The 16,922-nt window shown below is 58.9% G+C and overlaps 1 protein-coding gene across 4 annotated transcripts in view; it reads left to right on the plus strand.

Moving 5' to 3' along the window:
- The window catches only part of NF2 (NF2, moesin-ezrin-radixin like (MERLIN) tumor suppressor), a 47,405-nt gene extending 37,400 nt beyond the window's left edge, over window positions 1-10,005 (plus strand). For 2 of the 4 annotated variants that reach the window (XM_048322758.1, XM_048322759.1), the window contains exons 16-17: window positions 961-1,005; window positions 8,475-10,005. In XM_048322758.1, the coding sequence (XP_048178715.1) occupies window positions 961-996 (36 nt within the window). In that variant the 3' untranslated portion in view covers window positions 997-1,005; window positions 8,475-10,005. The remainder of the gene's footprint in view (window positions 1-960; window positions 1,006-8,474) is intronic. The other 2 variants (XM_048322756.1, XM_048322757.1) reach the window with 1 other exon arrangement.
- The last annotated feature ends 6,917 nt before the right edge of the window (window positions 10,006-16,922 follow it).

Here is a 16,922-nt window from a genome sequence, read left to right on the forward strand (position 1 = left end):
CACTCACCTGCAAAGGCTTTTTCCCCTGCCAAGGCTTTTTCCTGGCTGGCTTTCTGCTAGCAGCTGTCCTCGGGAAGGATTCGCAAATCCGTACGGCACAGGATGCAGGCTGTGGTAACAACTCCAGGCTTGAAAAACAAATCCTGCTCTCTTTACTACTCCCAGCCAAGAGTTACTTCTGAAAGGATTTGGAAATACGAGTTCTTGCCGACTTTCGTGGCTGGGAGTTTGTGATCACTGAATTGGGGCAGGAAAATGGATCTAGCGGGGCTCACTTGGTGGCTTCCCCATGCTGGCCCGGAGCTATTCAGGTTCCTGTCACACCAGAGCAGAGAAAATAAAAATCTTCACAGCCCCTTTTGTCACTGTAGAATCTGGAGGCGTTTCTGCTCCCAGTAGGTTTTCGTAGGATTTGTCTCTGTGTTCCAAGTCCTTGGTTTAAACAGAAACTGCTAAATTTTCACTTCTGACAGAGAGCAGTTCATAGAGAGCTGATGGTCCCATTTGTCTCCCTTAAAGAGGATGCCTGGGCCATCATTTCCATGTTTGTCAGGGCTTGTCATGGTGCTGTCACTCTGCCTTTCTTTGAAGCTGGACTCTTGTCCCATCCCCTCCCTTCCGGAGTGAGCCGAGGCTGCCCGGCTGCTGCATCGTAGCAGGGAGCAAAGGTTCCCAAGTAACAGACTATTAGTGGGGACATCAGAGGGAAATTGCAGCCTGCTCTGCTCGGGGAGGTCAGCAGGGCTTTTGTCTTTGCCGTGGTGAAGGCAAGCAAAACACAGGGCACTGGGAATGGGATATTAGTCCAGCAATACTTCAATGGCACCAACCCTCTGCCTCACCTGGAAGCTGCTGATTGCTCCAGGCAAGCCCTAAGATCCCACAAATCCCCTGCCCTTGTATCACACATGGGGGTTATTATTATTATTTGTTGTTGTTCATTTTATTTTGCTGGTTTAGCCTCAAGCCCAGGGCAGAAGACCTATCTGCATTTGAGCATTCCGAGTAGGTTATACCTTATTCCAAGGTACTCTGCATGGGGGTGCTGGGATCTGGCTGTGGCACTAACCCGTGCATGAGCTTGCCTGCGCTCCGGCGGGACCGGCTGCCCGCGGTCACCCTTCCAGCCCGGCTCTCCCTCCCTTGGGAGCGCTCCCACCTCTCTGCATTTGTTCCTACACCTGATCCTCCATGCTGGGAAGCGCCTTTCTTGGCAGAAGTTGAGTTGGCAACCTCAGAGGGGGAGTGCAGGTAGAGGCACTTAAATAATTCAGCACGCCTGTTTTTTGCACCGGTGGTTGGGAATCTATCGGAGGTGCAGGGCAGCCTTTGAAGATTCCTTTAATGAAGTAAACCAGCGCCTTCCCCCCTTGTTTGCTGCAGAAAGAAATTCAGGATGTAGGGAAAAAAATACCCCAAACAAACAGCCAAACCCCATCAACTGCTGCCAACACTGTCAAAACAGGCTAAAAATGCACAGCTCCGTCTCGGAGCGGAGCAGCACGAGGATGCTCTGCTTGTTTGAGAAGCGTCCCAGGAAGGTAAAGGAGAGGATTGAGGACAGCTGGTGTCTGCAGGTGGCTCTTGGGCCAGGGGAAGGTCACTGGCACACCTGGGGACAGGAGTTGTCCTTCTCCCTGCACTGCCTCTGTCTGTGCCTCACCTCCTCCCGCCCGGGGGGGTCCTGCTCTCTTAATGCCATGTCTCTTCTTCCCAGAGCCTGCTTTCCTTCAAGGATTTGCCCTCGATGCTCAGGCTGTGTGTGTGCTGAGCATCCACTCCCTCCTTTGGGAGGATGAGTTTGGGGGAGCTTTCCTGCTCTTCCCTGGGGCGAGGTTCTTGCACAGCCGCAGGGTTTTGGGAGCTTGGAGTCGGTGGCACTCAGGGAAGTGCTGGGATGGTGGCACACACAGGTGGCAGAGCTGCTGGAAAAGAGAGAGCAATTCCCCAGCACCTCTGGAGCTCAGGAGCAGAGGCAGGAGGATGTTTTACCCAGGAGCAGTCAGCACAAGTCTGTGCTGTCCTTCACTGCACTAGCCATTCCAGGGGCTGTAAGTCCCTGGAGTTCAGGGTTTGTGCCAGCTCTGAGGAGCTGTGGATGTTCCCCAAAACAGGCTGCTCTCATTGTTAAGCACTTCCATGGGGAAGAGGCAGAAAGGGGTGACCCTGCAGGTCTGGGCCACCTTGAGGGAGGTGTTGGATATCCCCACACAGACTGGCCGTGGATGAAAACCATTATCCCATCACACCTGCCTTGAAGAGCTCCACGGCAGGTAAATTTGGGGTGAAATCCACTTGCGGCCGCAGCACAGGGAGGTGAAATTCAGCCCTGGCAGTTTGTGGGAAGACTCTTCCAGCAGCTGGGAGCTCTCCAGTGCCCGGGAGGAGCCCCATAATTAAAGCAGCTGCACAGCAAGCACTGCAGTGTGACCTCTGGGGTTTGGTGCCTGCCTTTGAAGCCGCCTGCTAAGTTTTTCATGTTTAATTACGTGGTTAACATGCTAATCCCTTTTTATGAGCTCTGTGGGCACAGCACAGACACCTCATCTGGAAGCTGCTCTCCCTTCTCCGTAGCTCCCCACCGTGGGCTGGTGCTGTGGCTCCAGCTGGCTCCGATTCAGGAGGGTTTGTCACTTAAGCTGTGGTAGAGGGTGAAAAACCCACTTCTTCCTCATCTCCTCCACTGCAGGAAAGCTCCCAGGACAGGCTGCTAAAACACAATCAGGTCTTTGATTCCAGTTGCTTTCTTCTTGCACAGTCATGCTTATTTACTGGGATTTAAGCCCTTTGAAGTATCCAGGCAAGGAGCAAATCTCCGCGCCTGTTCCCAGACAAGCGGCTTTGTCGTTGAGCCTCTGGTCCTTCCACAGGCAGCCTTGGCCTCTCCTGCCAGGCTCTCACGTGGCTGAGAGCAGCTTCTCCAGGGCTTGAGCTCAATCCCAGGGGATCACTTCTGGGGCCCATGGGGATTGTGCAGATCCTGCTGGCTCCTCTCCTGGCTCTGATCCTGGATGTGGATCCAGTGTTGCCTTTGACTTGGATAATGTTCATTGTGGAGATGCTCTGAGATGCTCTCCAAGCTGGGGGGGCTCACCTGGAGAAGAGAAGGCTCCAGGGAGACCTCAGAGCCCCTTCCAATGCCCAAAGGGGCTCCAGGAGAGCTGGAGAGGGACTGGGGACAAGGCATGGAGGGACAGGACCCAGGGAATGGCTTCCCAGTGCCAGAGGGCAGGGCTGGATGGGATATTGGGAAGGAATTGTTCCCTGGGAGGGTGGGCAGGCCCTGGCACAGGGTGCCCAGAGCAGCTGTGGCTGCCCCTGGATCCCTGGCAGTGCCCAAGGCCAGGCTGGAGATTGGGGCTTGGAGCAGCCTGGGACAGTGGGAGGTGTCCCTGACTGTGGCAGTGCCGGGACTGGATGGGTTTTAAGGTCCCCTTTGGATTTAGGCACTGAACAGTTCCCAGCTGGAAGCACAGAAGGGTGAGTGAGGCAGAGCCAAGGGGACTCCTGCAGCCTTGGCTTCCCTCCTGCCACCTTTTGGCTGTGGTCTGTCCTTGTAAGGACACTGGTGGCTGCTGGTGGCACTGCTGCCTGAGTGTCTCGTCATGCAGACAGAAAGTGCCACCCCCAAATGTCAGGAGGCTCCTTCATCATCTGCACAGGTGGAAGGAATTTGGGAGGCTGGTGCTGGGGCAGACACCTTCCCTGTTTTCCACCTGCACCAGGCAAGCAGCGTGCTGGGGATCACTGAAACCTGTCCCTCAAGGACTTCACAATTCCTGTGGGTTCCTGTCATCTCCTTTGCTCACCTTTCCCCCTCTGGAACTGCAGATTCCCTGGAATAGGTCTGTTTTGCTCCAGTGGTTTGGTGGGGAGATGGAGGATGTTGTTGTTCCCCTGGTGCCTCGTCCTGCAGAGGGAAAGGACCAGCTCAAGGAATGCTCTGCGAGGGGCAAAAGGAGGGAGCCTGGGTGGGACAGCACAGGCTGAGCTGCCATCCTTCCCTGTGGATCCTGGGATAGGGATGAGGTGCTCTTGAGTCTCCTGCAGAGCTGTATAACCCGATCCCAGCTGGAAAGGGAAGGCAGAACAGGCACGCCACCAGCGGGGGACTTCCCAGGAGCAGCAGCACCGGCGTTTCCCATTCCCTTGGAAGCTGTGAGGTTGGAAAAGATGAGTGAGGCTGCCAGCTTCTCACTCAGCCTGGCACCTGGCTGGGGTGCAGGTGGGAGCTGGGAGATACCCGGTGGGCAGAGCAGCTCTGGGAACACATTTTCCAAGTGCATGAGGAGGTGGAGGCTCATCCCACGTGGATCTTGCCTGCGCACCCCCACGTGTGAGAGGCCACATCCCTTCCAGGTTCATTTTCTTCCCGCTTCTCCTCGGAGCTGGGAAGTGAAACTCTCAGGCAGTTAAACTGGGACACGGCAGCCTCTTTTCCTTGTTTACAAGGAACAAGAGGAAAGTAGGAAACGTCAGGCCTATCAGCTATTTCTGTGGCAGCCTTTGAAAAGCGTTTCCTTCACATGGAGCGTCATCTTCTCCTTTCAAACGGGCTCATCAAAGCATCGGGGGCTGGGGGACAGTTGTGCTCGGGAGAGAATAAACGGCAGCGTGGGAGTGAGACAGGAGCGGGAGGGAAAGGGGAAGAATCACAGGAAAATAGGGTTTGGGTTCAAAAGTAACGCTGGGAATGGAAAGGTCCACCTGGCCGGTGGGACTGGGGAGTGGGCAGGGGTGGAGAAAGGCACCAGGGCAGCGAGTGGGGAATAAAGAGGATTTAGTGTGTGGAGCAGTGGGTGATGATTAGCAAGGACTGTAGATCTTCCCAGCCACAGGAAAACATCCTGGCATCGCACGGGGTGAGGGTGGCACAGGTCCCCCTCTGCTCTAGCCTGGCCAGGCTGCAGGATAGACAGCAAGGAAATGAGACATTTAAGCCTCTCCTTGCTGGGGGAGGCTTGGTGTGAATTGCATCCCCTTGCCCTGCCTGCTGCGTGGGGATGGCCCCAGCTCCGGGAGCTCGCAGGAGCCTCGGGGGGTTCCCCTGGATTGGGTTTGCCTGGCCCCTGCAGTGCTGTGCCTGCAGTTATTGGGTTACCCGCTCCAAACCGCCGGTGCCTGCCAGGCACTTACTGGGTTGCTTTGGGTTGTTTGTGTTTCCTAAATCAAATCAGTCCAGCAGCCCTGGGTAGCAGCAGGCTTGGAGGGGCCCTGGCCCAGGAATGCGGGGAGTGGGACTCTTCCCTCTCTTCCCTTCCTCAGATCTTGATTCATTGGAGCTCAGGCCGCTTAATTGTGCTGCCTCTCTCTCCCTCTAAATTTTCCTTGATGGCTCTGGTAGAGCATCGGGAGCCCACCCTCCCTCCTGCAGGAAGGAGATTATCATAATACTGCTTGTAAATCAATTTTTTTTCCCTTTTCTCCGCACTGACGAGGATGTAACTCCCTCTTAATCACCCTGCGCAGCCTTACGCTATGGGGAGGGATATTTATTTCTCCTCGCCTGGCCGGGAAAAGGGGATGTGGAGACTGCGCAGAGTTTTTGGAGGTGTTGGAGGCTTTCACCCCACAGACGATGGAGAGGCCAGCACAGGGTGGTGCTCTCCTCTTTGATTTCATATCCCAGTGCAGAAAAGGAAGGAAAACCGGTTGAAGGAGTGGGATTTCCCTGCAGAGAGCTCCCCGTGCCCACCCGCTCCCACAGCGCCGGCTGGGATGAGTCAGGATGCCCCAGGAGCTCCCCTCGGCTCTTCCCATCTTCCCCCAGCACATCCTTCGGGACTGGTCTGTGTGGTGCTCCCAGTGGGAGCAAGGATAGCCCTGCCTGCGCTCCACAGTGAGGGAAACAACCATAAAAGAAGGAAAAAGGGAGGGGGAGAGTTTTCCCTCCTGGCACAGGCGGTGGAGAGTCAGGGTGCAGTCAGGAGCAGCCCTGATTTCCTCAGTTCCGGTGCCTGGCTGCAGTCGGGTGTGAGGAGGCAGCTGCCTGGAGCTGCTGGGCAGCCCCAATCCTGGTCCTGGTCCCCATTGGAAGGGTCCTTAGAGCCCATCCAGTGCCACCCCTGCCATGGCAGGGACACCTCCCACTGTCCCAGGCTGTTCCAAGCCCCAATGTCCAGCCTGGCCTTGGACACTGCCAGGGATCCAGGGGCAGCCACAGCTGCTCTGGGCACCCTGTGCCAGGGCCTGCCCACCCTCCCAGGGGGGAATCCCTGTGGTCTTTGCCTTTCAGGTGGCAAAATCTGGCCACTGCTGGGAGCCAGTGATCCACAGGGCACGGCCCTCTTGGGAAGTCTGTGCTCACACCTCTCCATGGGATCCCATCTCCTCAAGTCCCACCTTTGCTCCCACTCCCTGTATGGCTGCTCTTCCCGTGCCTCAGATTCCCTGGGTAGGTAAAAAAAGTACCACTGAGCCTCTCCAGGAGCCTTTGGATGTTGTGGATGAAAGCATCCAGCAAAGGAGCAGGGCTGCATCTCTCCTTCCTCTCTGTGCCTGTGCTGGATGCTCCGGAGCTCTGCCTCCGCCCACTTCCCAAATCTCCGGGCTGAGACAGGCACAGCTTTGGGCTCAGGCTGCCCTCGGGGTACCCCAGGACCCCAAAAACACATGGGGGGTTAATGGAGAGCTGTGTGTAGCTACAGGCAGAGAGCCAGGCTTGAAACAGTCGGATTCCTTGATAAGCCTGAGGGAAACATCTTCCCTGTGCTCCATCAGCGGCTGCAGCCGGCTCTGAGCAGAGCACTGGGTTTGCCACGGGGGTCCAGGGGGCATCTGCCTCACTGTGCTGTGAGGAATGAGCTCCTGTGGGCTGGGGAAGGGTGGGAGGCGGCTCTGGTTCCCCAGCCAGGCCGCAGAAGGGATGGATTCAGAGGCACAGCCTTGGGAAAGAGATGGATGGCAGGTAGATCATGGATTTGTGGAATGGTTTGCATTGGAAGGGCCCTTGAAACCCATCCCATCCCACCCCTGCCATGGCAGGGACACCTTCCACTGTCCCAGGCTGCTCCAAGCCCCAATGTCCAGCCTGGCCTTGGACACTGCCAGGGATCCAGGGGCAGCCCCAGCTGCTCTGGGCACCCTGTGCCAGGGCCTGCCCACCCTCCCAGGGAACAATTCCTTCCCAATAACCCATCCAGCCCTGCCCTTTCTCCTTACCCTGTTGCTCCAGGCCTTGTCCCAAGTCCTTGTCCAACTGTTTTGTACCCCTTTAGACACTGGAACACTTCCAGGGATGGGGCTTCCTGTCAGATGGCCCCAGCAGTGGGTCTGGCAGCAGCCTGGGGCTCTCTGCTCCTTTTTTTTTTTTCCCTCTCCAGCCTTAGAGAGGAAAAACACTGCCTGTAGCTCAGAGAATCCCTGTCCCACCTCACCCACCTCCCATCCAGCTCCAGAGGGGACACTGGAGCAGCCAGGGGGATGCTGAGGAGGAGGAGAGCCAGCCCTGGCCCAGGAGCTGCTGCCAAGAAAGATTATTAAGGCCCTGCAGAAATTTCCCCTGCAATACAGATTTTTTCCCGACTGGCATTAGAGCTGTGAAGGAATTACTAAGGAAGAGCCATGGGGGAGAAACAGGGAGGGGGAAAACGCCTGACAGCCTGGTTGAGGGGATTAACTCACTGTAAGGTGATCCCAGGATTCCTGTTCCAGCAAAACCGGCATTCCCGACGGAAGGCACCGTGCTTAATCCAGCTGAAGCCGAGCCCTGGCAATTAGCCGGCTGCTTTGGCAAACTCCTGGCGATCCAGCAGCTGCCGGGAAGGTGGCACTTCTCCCGGTGCACTCCATCGGGATGTCTGTAAATCCTGGGATTTCTTCCCCACCACTGAGGATTTCCTTTATCTCCTCTGGCCTGTTAGCAAACGGGCTCACGGCTACTCCGTGGGGTGTTATTTTTGGGATGGCTGTGGAAAGCTTTCCAAGGGTTTCTGAGTCCTGCTGGGCCTGCAAGGACAGTCCTGGGAGAGAGGGCTCTCCGGCTCTGTCCTCCAGTGGAATGGATGGAGCAAGGCTGGGATGAGGTCCCGGGGTGGCTGCATGGATCACACGTGCTGGGATGGGGTTGGATGTTTGGTGACAGAGGGGACACGTGCCGGTGGCTGCTGGAGTTGTGGGTTTTCCCTCAGCTCATGGAGGTGTTTCTCCTCCAGCTTCCCAAGACCCCTCGTATGTCCTCCTTGTCAGGGGCCCCTGGACTGGCTCCTTGGATCTGCTCTGCCGTGTATCCCACATCCTGGAAGCCTCAGCCATGCCCATGACCTTGACTGAGTCTCTGCCCCGCTTTCCCTGGGCTGTGCTTGCTGTGGTGGGGGCTGCACGACCCCCAGCTTCCGCACCCCCCCGGCTTCCACGTTCCCTGGTACTTTCGGAGGGGTACAGGAGGCAGCAGCTCCCTCCTGGCGGCGACTCTGGGGCGGGTGCCCCCTGTGAGGTTGGAGGGTGCCCCCTGATCCCGTTCTGCTCTCTTCCAGCTCACTCTACAGAGCACCAAGTCCCGCGTGGCCTTCTTCGAGGAGCTCTAGGAGACAACTGCTCCGCACCGCTGCTGCTTCCCGAGGCTCCCGCCCAGCCGGAGCCTGTCCCGGAGCCGGGGGCTGCCAGAGGGATCACTCCGGACCCAGCCAGCTGCTCCAGCCTCTGCACACCGATGGACTCGGGGCCGGCTGCCCATGGACTGTGTGATGCTCTCTAGCTCAGCATCCGTTCATCCTCCTCCTCCTGACACTTTGTTTTCCTGGGTTTTCCAGCTTTTTTCCTTATTTTTCTAGCTTTGCTTCCAGGCTCGGCCCTCCAGGCTTTTCCCTGGAGCCGGGGGTCGGGGCTGTGGCCGTGCCTTCCCACCCTGGCAGCCAGCAGAGGAGTGTGCCCGAGGGGCTCCCTGGCAGGGATGACATCCCTCTGGATTGCCTTCTCCTGTGGGCTCGGAGCTGTGTGCCAGCCTGGAATTCCGTGTGCCGGCCCTGGAGCCCTGCTCTGCTCCCGGAGCCCCTTGTGCCAGCCTGGAATTCCGTGTGCCGGCCCTGGAGCCCTGCTCTGCTCCCGGAGCCCCTTGTGCCAGCCTGGAATTCCGTGTGCCGGCCCTGGAGCCCTGCTCTGCTCCCGGAGCCCCTTGTGCCAGCCTGGAAATCCGTGTGCCGGCCCTGGAGCCCTGCTCTGCTCCCGGAGCCCGGCGCGTGCGGCGGTGCCGGGAGCTCCATTAGGATCCCGAGCATGTTCCAGTGGAGTGCTGTAAATCAGGAGCGTCGCGCCGGCTCTCCCAGCGCCCGCTGGGGTGGGAGAGGAGCAGGGAGCGGGTTCCAGGGACCTGGGGCTGGGGGGATCCTTGGCTGCTTCCCTGGGGAGAGGAGGTGGGAGGAAGGGCTCCTCCTCCTCCTCCTCCTCGCTGCTGGGCACAGGGAGCGGGAGAACAGCTAGTGCCAACCAAATGAAACCTTCTTGTTCCTGCAAACTGTGACAAACCTGGGCAGCTTCAGGCTGGGGGGTCCGGGGGCACCGGGCTGGGCTTTCCCTGGATCCCAGGGCATCCCAGCCCCCTTCCCGGGCTGAGCCCGGGGCTGCCTGCTCCTGCCTGTCCCATCGCGGGTGCCTTTGCTCTGACCCCCCCCCCGCTGGGGGAACAGGGATGCCCTGACCTTCCGTTCCTGTCTCCGTCCCAAATCCTGTCCCCCGCTCGGGTGGAATCCTCTTCCAGCTGCAATTTACCCTCCAGCAGAGCCGGTGCTGCCCTGAGGATCCCCCACATCCCCTCAGGACCCCCAGTTCCTCCTTCCCACAACCTCCCCGGACCCACAGCCCCACCACAGGCTCAGCCCGGGGCTTGGCGTGGAGTAAATCCCATCCCAACCCTTTTTATTTAAACCCTGGGATCAATTCCCCACACGTGGCTGCAGTTCGGATGGCTGTGGCCTGGCACAGCCACTTTCCCATTCCCTGGACTGTTGTACTCCGAAGGAATAACTGTTTTCTCCTGTTTTAATAAAAATTCACAGCACTAGGAGGGGAGCTGAGGCTTCTTTGCCTTTTTTTTTTTTTTCCTTTGGGAAAGACTGCTCGGAGCCCGGCTGCCGCAGTTAGCGGTGCGGGGATTACTGGGAAGCGCGGCTGCAGTGCTGGGATCCCTCCGGCAGCTCCCACGGGATCGGGATGGCTCCGGGGTCCCGCTGTCCCCGGTCCCTTGGGGCTCTTTGCATCCCTTCTTGAGGGAAGAGGGGTTTGGGGTGCCCAGAGGGGCTGAGCCCGGTGTTTGCCATCCCTGATCCCGTCCTTCCTGGAATGAATAAAGGATGTGCTGCATTGACCTCAGTTTTATAATTAATCACGGACGAAACCGGCCCAGCCCAGCAAGCCCTGACCCCCGGGGCTGTTCCCGGCCCTCCGGCCCCTCTGGGATCGGCGATGGATGCTTTTCATCCGCTCTCCGGCAGCAAAATCCCGGGACATTCCCCGGAGCTCCTGACCAGAGCTCGTCCCCAGCGCCGCGGGTGGGCTGGGGGATTTTTTCCGGTTGTTGTTGTTTTAAGCAGGGCTGAGGGGGGAGGGACGGGGTTTCTTTTGGCAGAGGGATGCCAGTGGGATACCCACGGGAATTCTGGGGAGGCTGAAGGCAGCCGGTGAGGGATGTGGAGGGTGACTCGATTTCCCACGTGGCCTGTGGTGACAGGAATTCAACTGGTGTGTCACCTGCACCGCCTGCATCCTGAAATTCATCCAGAAGAGCTCTTTCCAGCACAGGCCAGGGCAGGAGGGCAGGGGGATGCACTGGGAATGCACAGGGGATGGATGTGCAGGGATGGGATGTGCTGGGATGGATGGATGTGCTGGGATGGATGGATGGATGGATGTGCTGGGATGGATGTGAAAGGATGGATGTGAAGGGGTGGGATGTGCAGGGGTGGAGCTTCAGGGATGGATGTGCTGGGTGGGATGTGAAGGGATGGACGTGAAGGGATGGACATGCAGGGATGGATGCGCTGAGGATGCACCGGGTGAAGCCAGGGATGGATGCAGCATGGATCCACCTCTGGCATGGGGATCCTTGTTGCTCCCAGTGCTCTGCACAAAGCACTGCACATTCCCAGCCTTGCACATTCCCAGCCTTGCACATTCCCAGCCTTGCACCCTCAGGGTCTTCTACGCTCCCAGAGTCGCCTCTCACACTCCCAGCCCGGTGCCAGCTCCCTGCCTGCCCTCCCTGGCGCATCCCAGGCCACTTCTCTCCTGTCAAAGGAAGTTTCACCCTGATTTTTTCCCTTTTTAGCAAACTGAACTCAACAGGAGCTGCGGGCGTGGGTTGGTGTGAGCTGACTTTGCTGGAGGAGCAAAGCGGTGCTTTGAGAAGCCTTTGCCGTGCACCTCTCCCAGCCCCTTCCCCAGCCGTGGGTTCCTGAGGAAGGGAATTGGGGATTTGGCCAATCCCAGGCAGCACCCTGGGAGTGCTTTGGCAGCAGTTCTTCACTCTGGGGTCCCCAAAGTCTCCTCAACTCACGTTATTTCACTTCCAAACCATTAAATACTCTCAGCAATAACATAAAATGTCGAGAGCTGGAGATGAAAGGGACAGAAGGGACACAGAGTGGCCGTGGGTGGCAAGTCAGGGGCCAGGAGCCCTGGCTGGGGATTCAGGGTGCCGGTTCAGAGCCCCCCCAAAACATGCACAGCTTTGGCCAGCAACTCCTGCAGGAAAAGAGCTTGGAATGGGCAGACGGGATAGATGGGGAAACTGAGGCAGGGATGGCTCTGGCTTGGCTGTGCAGCCCGGGGACTGCTGGTGTGGCCTCCCCACACCCATGGGCTGCTGCTCTGTCCCCCTCCCGCTGTCCCCCTGCACCCCGGGGTGCTGCCCAGCCCCGGGTGCCTCAGGGGGACAAGGGAGGGGGTCACTGTGGGGACAGGGGGACACTGACAAAGCCCGGGCAGGGCTGGGGGGCTCCTGCACGTGTGTGTGGGGGGTGTACATGAGGGAAGGGTTCGAGCACAAGGGCACGGCACGGTTGCACCTGGCCATGGGCCACCACAAGGTCGGGTGGAGCTGGGGGGACCAGGGCACCTCAGCGGCTCTTCGGGGTCACCCACTGCCCACCCAACAGCGGTGGGAATTGGGGGGACCAGCCCACGGGACCCCCCATCCCTGCCCGCAGGCACCCCAGAGTGTTCAGGGCACCCTCTGGTCCCGGCAGGTGAGGGGGTAAAACGCTGCTCCCAGGGGTCGCAGCCGGCAGGATCCTGCTCTTTTCGGACGGTGCCTTGAGGACACGGGGACCTTATTCCCCCTCGGCTGCCAGCTGCCAGCCCGGCGCTGTCCCCGCCATCCCCATCCATCCCCATCCCTCCTCATCCATCCTCATCCATCCTCATCCATCCTCATCCATCCCCGCTGATGGCTGGCACGGCGCTGCCGGCTGCGTCCCTCCACCTTTGTCGTCCAGGAAGAAAAAAGGGGAAGGAAATGAATTTAAGAGGGAGAAGGGAGCGGAGAGGCAGCCTCGAGGGGGACTGGCACCCAGGGCCACCCCGCTCCCCACGGAGACCTGGCAAGCTCCGTGTGTTTTGCCAGGTTAATCAGGGATTCATTGTGCAGGGAAGCCACAGCTGCGGAGCCGGAACCCCTGGCTGGGACCGGAGCTGCCCACTCAGCCCCGGGAAGGGATAATACATGGATGTTATGGAATCAAATGAATGTGGAGCTGCTCCAGCTCCCAGGGAGCAGAGGGTGAATCTCTGGAGCCGAGTGTGGGGTTCTGGGTGTGGGATCACGGTAGGGAGCAGGACCAGGTGGTGGGGTGCTGCCATCCCTGCCCTGGGGTCAGATCGGGAGCAGGAATGTGGGAGTCCCACTGCCATCACCTTCTGCTCGGCCTCAGGGACTGGGCGCTGTCACAGCCCCACAGGGATGTGCCCGCTGCCCCTTTCTGGCCATCCTGGCACTGGGTACCACTGGATTCTGGCTTCACAGGGCATCCCCCTGCAACAGGTCACAGCATCCCAGAGAGGTGGAGCCGATGTCTCCTGTTGCTCTGCACCAGCAGCGGGATGGGAGCAGAGCCAGGCCCGGTGTCCTGGGGGCACCGGTGTGCAGGAGCCACCACCTTTCCTCCTGGAAAGCCAGATCCCACCCTGTGCTCCAACTTTCCTTCCTGGGCAGGCTGTGATGTCCAAAACATTGCTTCTGATGCTGTTAATGAGTCTGAGGGTCTTTGACTGAGGTCTCTGGGAGTTGTTTCCTGCTCCATCTCCTGGCAGGAGCAAGCGGAGTCACCGCTGCCCGCGGCATCCCGGGCTGCATCTGCTCGGAGGGGTGCTAAGAACAGGCTCATCTCAATTTTTCCCATTTTCCCCTGAAGAAAAATTCCCCCTAAGCAGAATTCTTGCCTCCTCCCATGGCAGGGCTATTTCCCCCCTTCAGAACCCACATTCAGCGGAGCTCTCTGAGCTTTTCCCATTCCCCCTTCCCTCCCCACCCGCACCGGCTGCCTGGAGCCGCGCCCGGCGTTTCCCCATCACGGGTGGGATTTGTTCCCAAGTGCATCCCAGTGTGGGAAAAGTCACGGCCACGCGGGGAGGCGGCTGCTGACCCCTCCCCAGGGGCTCTCTCCTCTGCCCTTCCCGGGTTTCCAGCGGGCGCTGGGAGCTGGCAGCCGGCGGCCGGGATAACCTTGCGGCTCGGAACATTGCAGCCATCCCTCTTCTCCCATCAAGCGTTCATTTAGGAAACATTTCACTAAATACCCACCTGACAGCACGGCCCCGGGAGATTGATGCCTCCGGCGCCTCCGAGGGCTCAGTGCCAGGGACTTTAAAATGTCACAACGACACCCCCGGGGCGCTCACGTCCCCTCCCGGTGCCCGGGGGAGCGATGGGAGTGTCTGGAGGATGCTGTGGTGCCAAATCCCATCCCAACCCCTTCAGGCTGCCAGGAGGTCCCTGGGGTTGTCCTGGGGCATTTGAGGGCACCCAGCACAGGTTTGTTCCGTCCCCAGCTGTAAAGTTTCCTCATCTCTGTCAGCTTTCCCATGGCTTTGGGGCATCCCCATCCCATCTCCAATCCCATCCCCATCCCTTCCCCTCCCCACTCCTGTGAGGGATCCCTTTCACCATCCTCATCCCATTTCCAACCCTGACCCCATCCTCATCCCATTGCTATCCCTATCCCTATGTCATCCCCATCCCAATCCTCATCCTATGCCCATTCTCATCCCCATCTCATTCCATTCCAATCCCATCCCAATACTCATCCCCATCCCATCCTCATCCCATCCACATCCTCATTCCCCATCTCATCCCATCCTACCCCACCTCATCCCAATCCCATCCTAATCCTCATCCCATCCCAGTCCTCATCCTCACCCCATCCCACCTCACCCTCAGGCAGGAAGGAGCCCAGGAGTCTTGGCTGGGCAGAGGGCAGGGGGGAGCCAGAAGGGCCCCTCAGCGCTGCCATGGGAGGGATAAACGAGGAGCAGATTAATTAAAGCTCAATCAGTCCCGTCCCTGTGCCAGAGCCACTTCAGCCCTTTTCCTTTCCATGCCCTCAAATCCCTGACAGAAATAAGGACGTTGGTGTTGGGATGTGAACCCAGAGCGAGGGCCCTTGGCAGTGAGATCGCTCTGAAGCTGCAAATAAACCACGCACCGCCAGGCCTGGATCCCACCAGCCTCGTTAGTGGGATCAGCTAATTAGGAAAACACCTGGGAGTGTTGGGAAAGTGCTGCTGTCTCCAGAGGGACAAAGGGACAGAGGAGAGAGGTGGCACTGACCTGCTGGCAAGGCTGGCCCGAGCCCCGGGAGAAATAAAGGGGGAATTGTGGAAAGGATTCCCAAATAATGGAGGAATTGCGAAGAGGAACATTCCCAACATGCCAGCGGCTGTGGCTGGGATTTTACCTGAAATCCCTGGGACACCGCTGCCTCCACCCCATCGTTTTAGGGCTGAGCTCCGAGGAAATCCCAGAGCTTCTCCGCACAAAATCAGTGAGGGGATTCGGCACAGGGACAGAGGGAGCCAGCACGGACCGTCTCAGCCTCCATCCCGGGCGGAAGGGAGCAGTGCGGCTGAGCCGGGCTCCGGGAAACACGGAGAGAGCTCCGATCCCTAATGAACGAAAACCCAATCAGGGCTTCAAACGCAATTGAGCCACTTAATTCTCCTCCCCCCGCCCTGTGCCGCCTGCCCACCCCCCATCCCCAGGGAGCGGGAGCCGGGGTGACCGGAGGCCCTCATTCCTTTGGGAAGGCGGCTCCAACAGGTCCCTGGCGCTGCACAGGGAGCTCCGCTGGGGATTTGAGGGGAAAAGCCCAGAACCTGGCCCTGTTATTCCTGCTGGGATTTGGGTGGTGAGAAATTAATGAGTTTCCATCCCAGGGCGTTTGGAGAATTAATTGGGAGGGAACTTCGTTAACATCGAAGAGCAAATTGATCTGTTAAAAAAAAAAGAAAAAAAAAAAGAGGAGATTTTCAATCAGGCTTTGCTTTTTTGGGTTTGTTTCTCCCCAAAAGCCACTTGTTATTATCAGCATTTCCCCCTTCGAGTGCTGGGGTCTCAACTGCAGTATCAGACACTGGAGACTCCCCGGGGGACACAGATCCATGTGCCCCAAGCCCATCCCGACCTCCGGGGGAGAAGGGAATTTTAGCAGAGTTGGAAAAATCCACCCCCCAAGCCACGGCTCCCCGGGGAGGAACGACCCTGCCCTGGGAGCTGGGACCCCACAGCACCGGGAATTGCTCATCCCTGAAATCTCCCTCTCCGGAGCGTGGCCGTGGCGGTTTTCTGCTGCCGGAGAGGGAAATTTCTCCCAACTAAAAAATAGCTTAAAGGGGACCCCAGCTGGTTACATCCAGCGGCGGCAGCGCTGGCGGGAGGCAGCGCCGGGCTTTGGGAGCCCCGGAGCGGGGTCCTGGCTGCTCCGCCGGGAGATGGAGGGTTCAGCATGCAGGAGGTTGGAGCAGCCCGAAAATTCCCGGCAGCGGTGAATTGGATGAGGCTGAGCACGTGTCCGCGGCGACTGCAGGAGGCGAGGGGGGGCTTAGTGAAGCAGTTGGTTGGAGCAGCAGGAATCCTATTCCAAGATTTTCGGGGTTCTTGTGACGGTGCCGAGGTGAGAGGCGCATCTGGAGCGGGTCCAGCCGTGCCTCAGTTTCCCCATCGCTCTGACGCATCCTTGGTGTCCGGTGAGAACCTGGGAGGTGCCAACTGTTCCCCTTTTCTCTCTCCCACCCTGTTCCAGCTCTGGGAACCGCATCCCTCCGGCCCCCAGACCCTTCCCTCCCACCACAGCATCTCCAAACGTGCAGAGCAGGAGCCTTTGGCAGCCCCCCTGTGCCACTGTCCCCTCCTCCAGAGACGCCACGGAGACACGGGGGACATTGTGACCTCCATCTCCCAGCGGGCCAGGGTCTGCTGGGACACCCAGCCCAGGGAAGGGGGACAGCAGGATTTGAGAGCTGTGATGGAGATGGCAGGAGAGGTGCCAGGTCCTGGAAGCATCCCTTGCCATGTGCCTGAGCGCAGGGATGTCACAGGGACACGGGTGCCGTGGGGACATGGCACGGTGGGGACCTGCACTGGTGCAGGAGCCCAACTGTGATTAATCAATGTCCAAGTGAGAAATAAGGTGAAAAATGTGATCAAGGTTGGGGGGAAGCAGAGGATGACTGGAAAAGGTGACAAGGACAGAGGGCTTCGCTCCTGGCCCTGCTTCCTGCCTCTTCCATGGCTCATTTCTTCCCAGCTGTGGGAGCAGGAGGCCCGGCCCTGGGGTCCCTGTCACCCCACAGCACTCCGGAGACCTCGGGGTGATGGCCAGCCCAGGGTGGCACGGGCAGGGGCTTTGGGGTGGTGGCAGCCTGGGGTGCCAAGTGCGGGGACACTGGGGTGACAACTGCCCAGGCATGGGATGCCGTGCGCGGGGACAGCGGTG

This window comes from Corvus hawaiiensis, chromosome 18, assembly GCF_020740725.1.
Source record: "Corvus hawaiiensis isolate bCorHaw1 chromosome 18, bCorHaw1.pri.cur, whole genome shotgun sequence".
Taxonomy (NCBI): domain Eukaryota; kingdom Metazoa; phylum Chordata; class Aves; order Passeriformes; family Corvidae; genus Corvus; species Corvus hawaiiensis.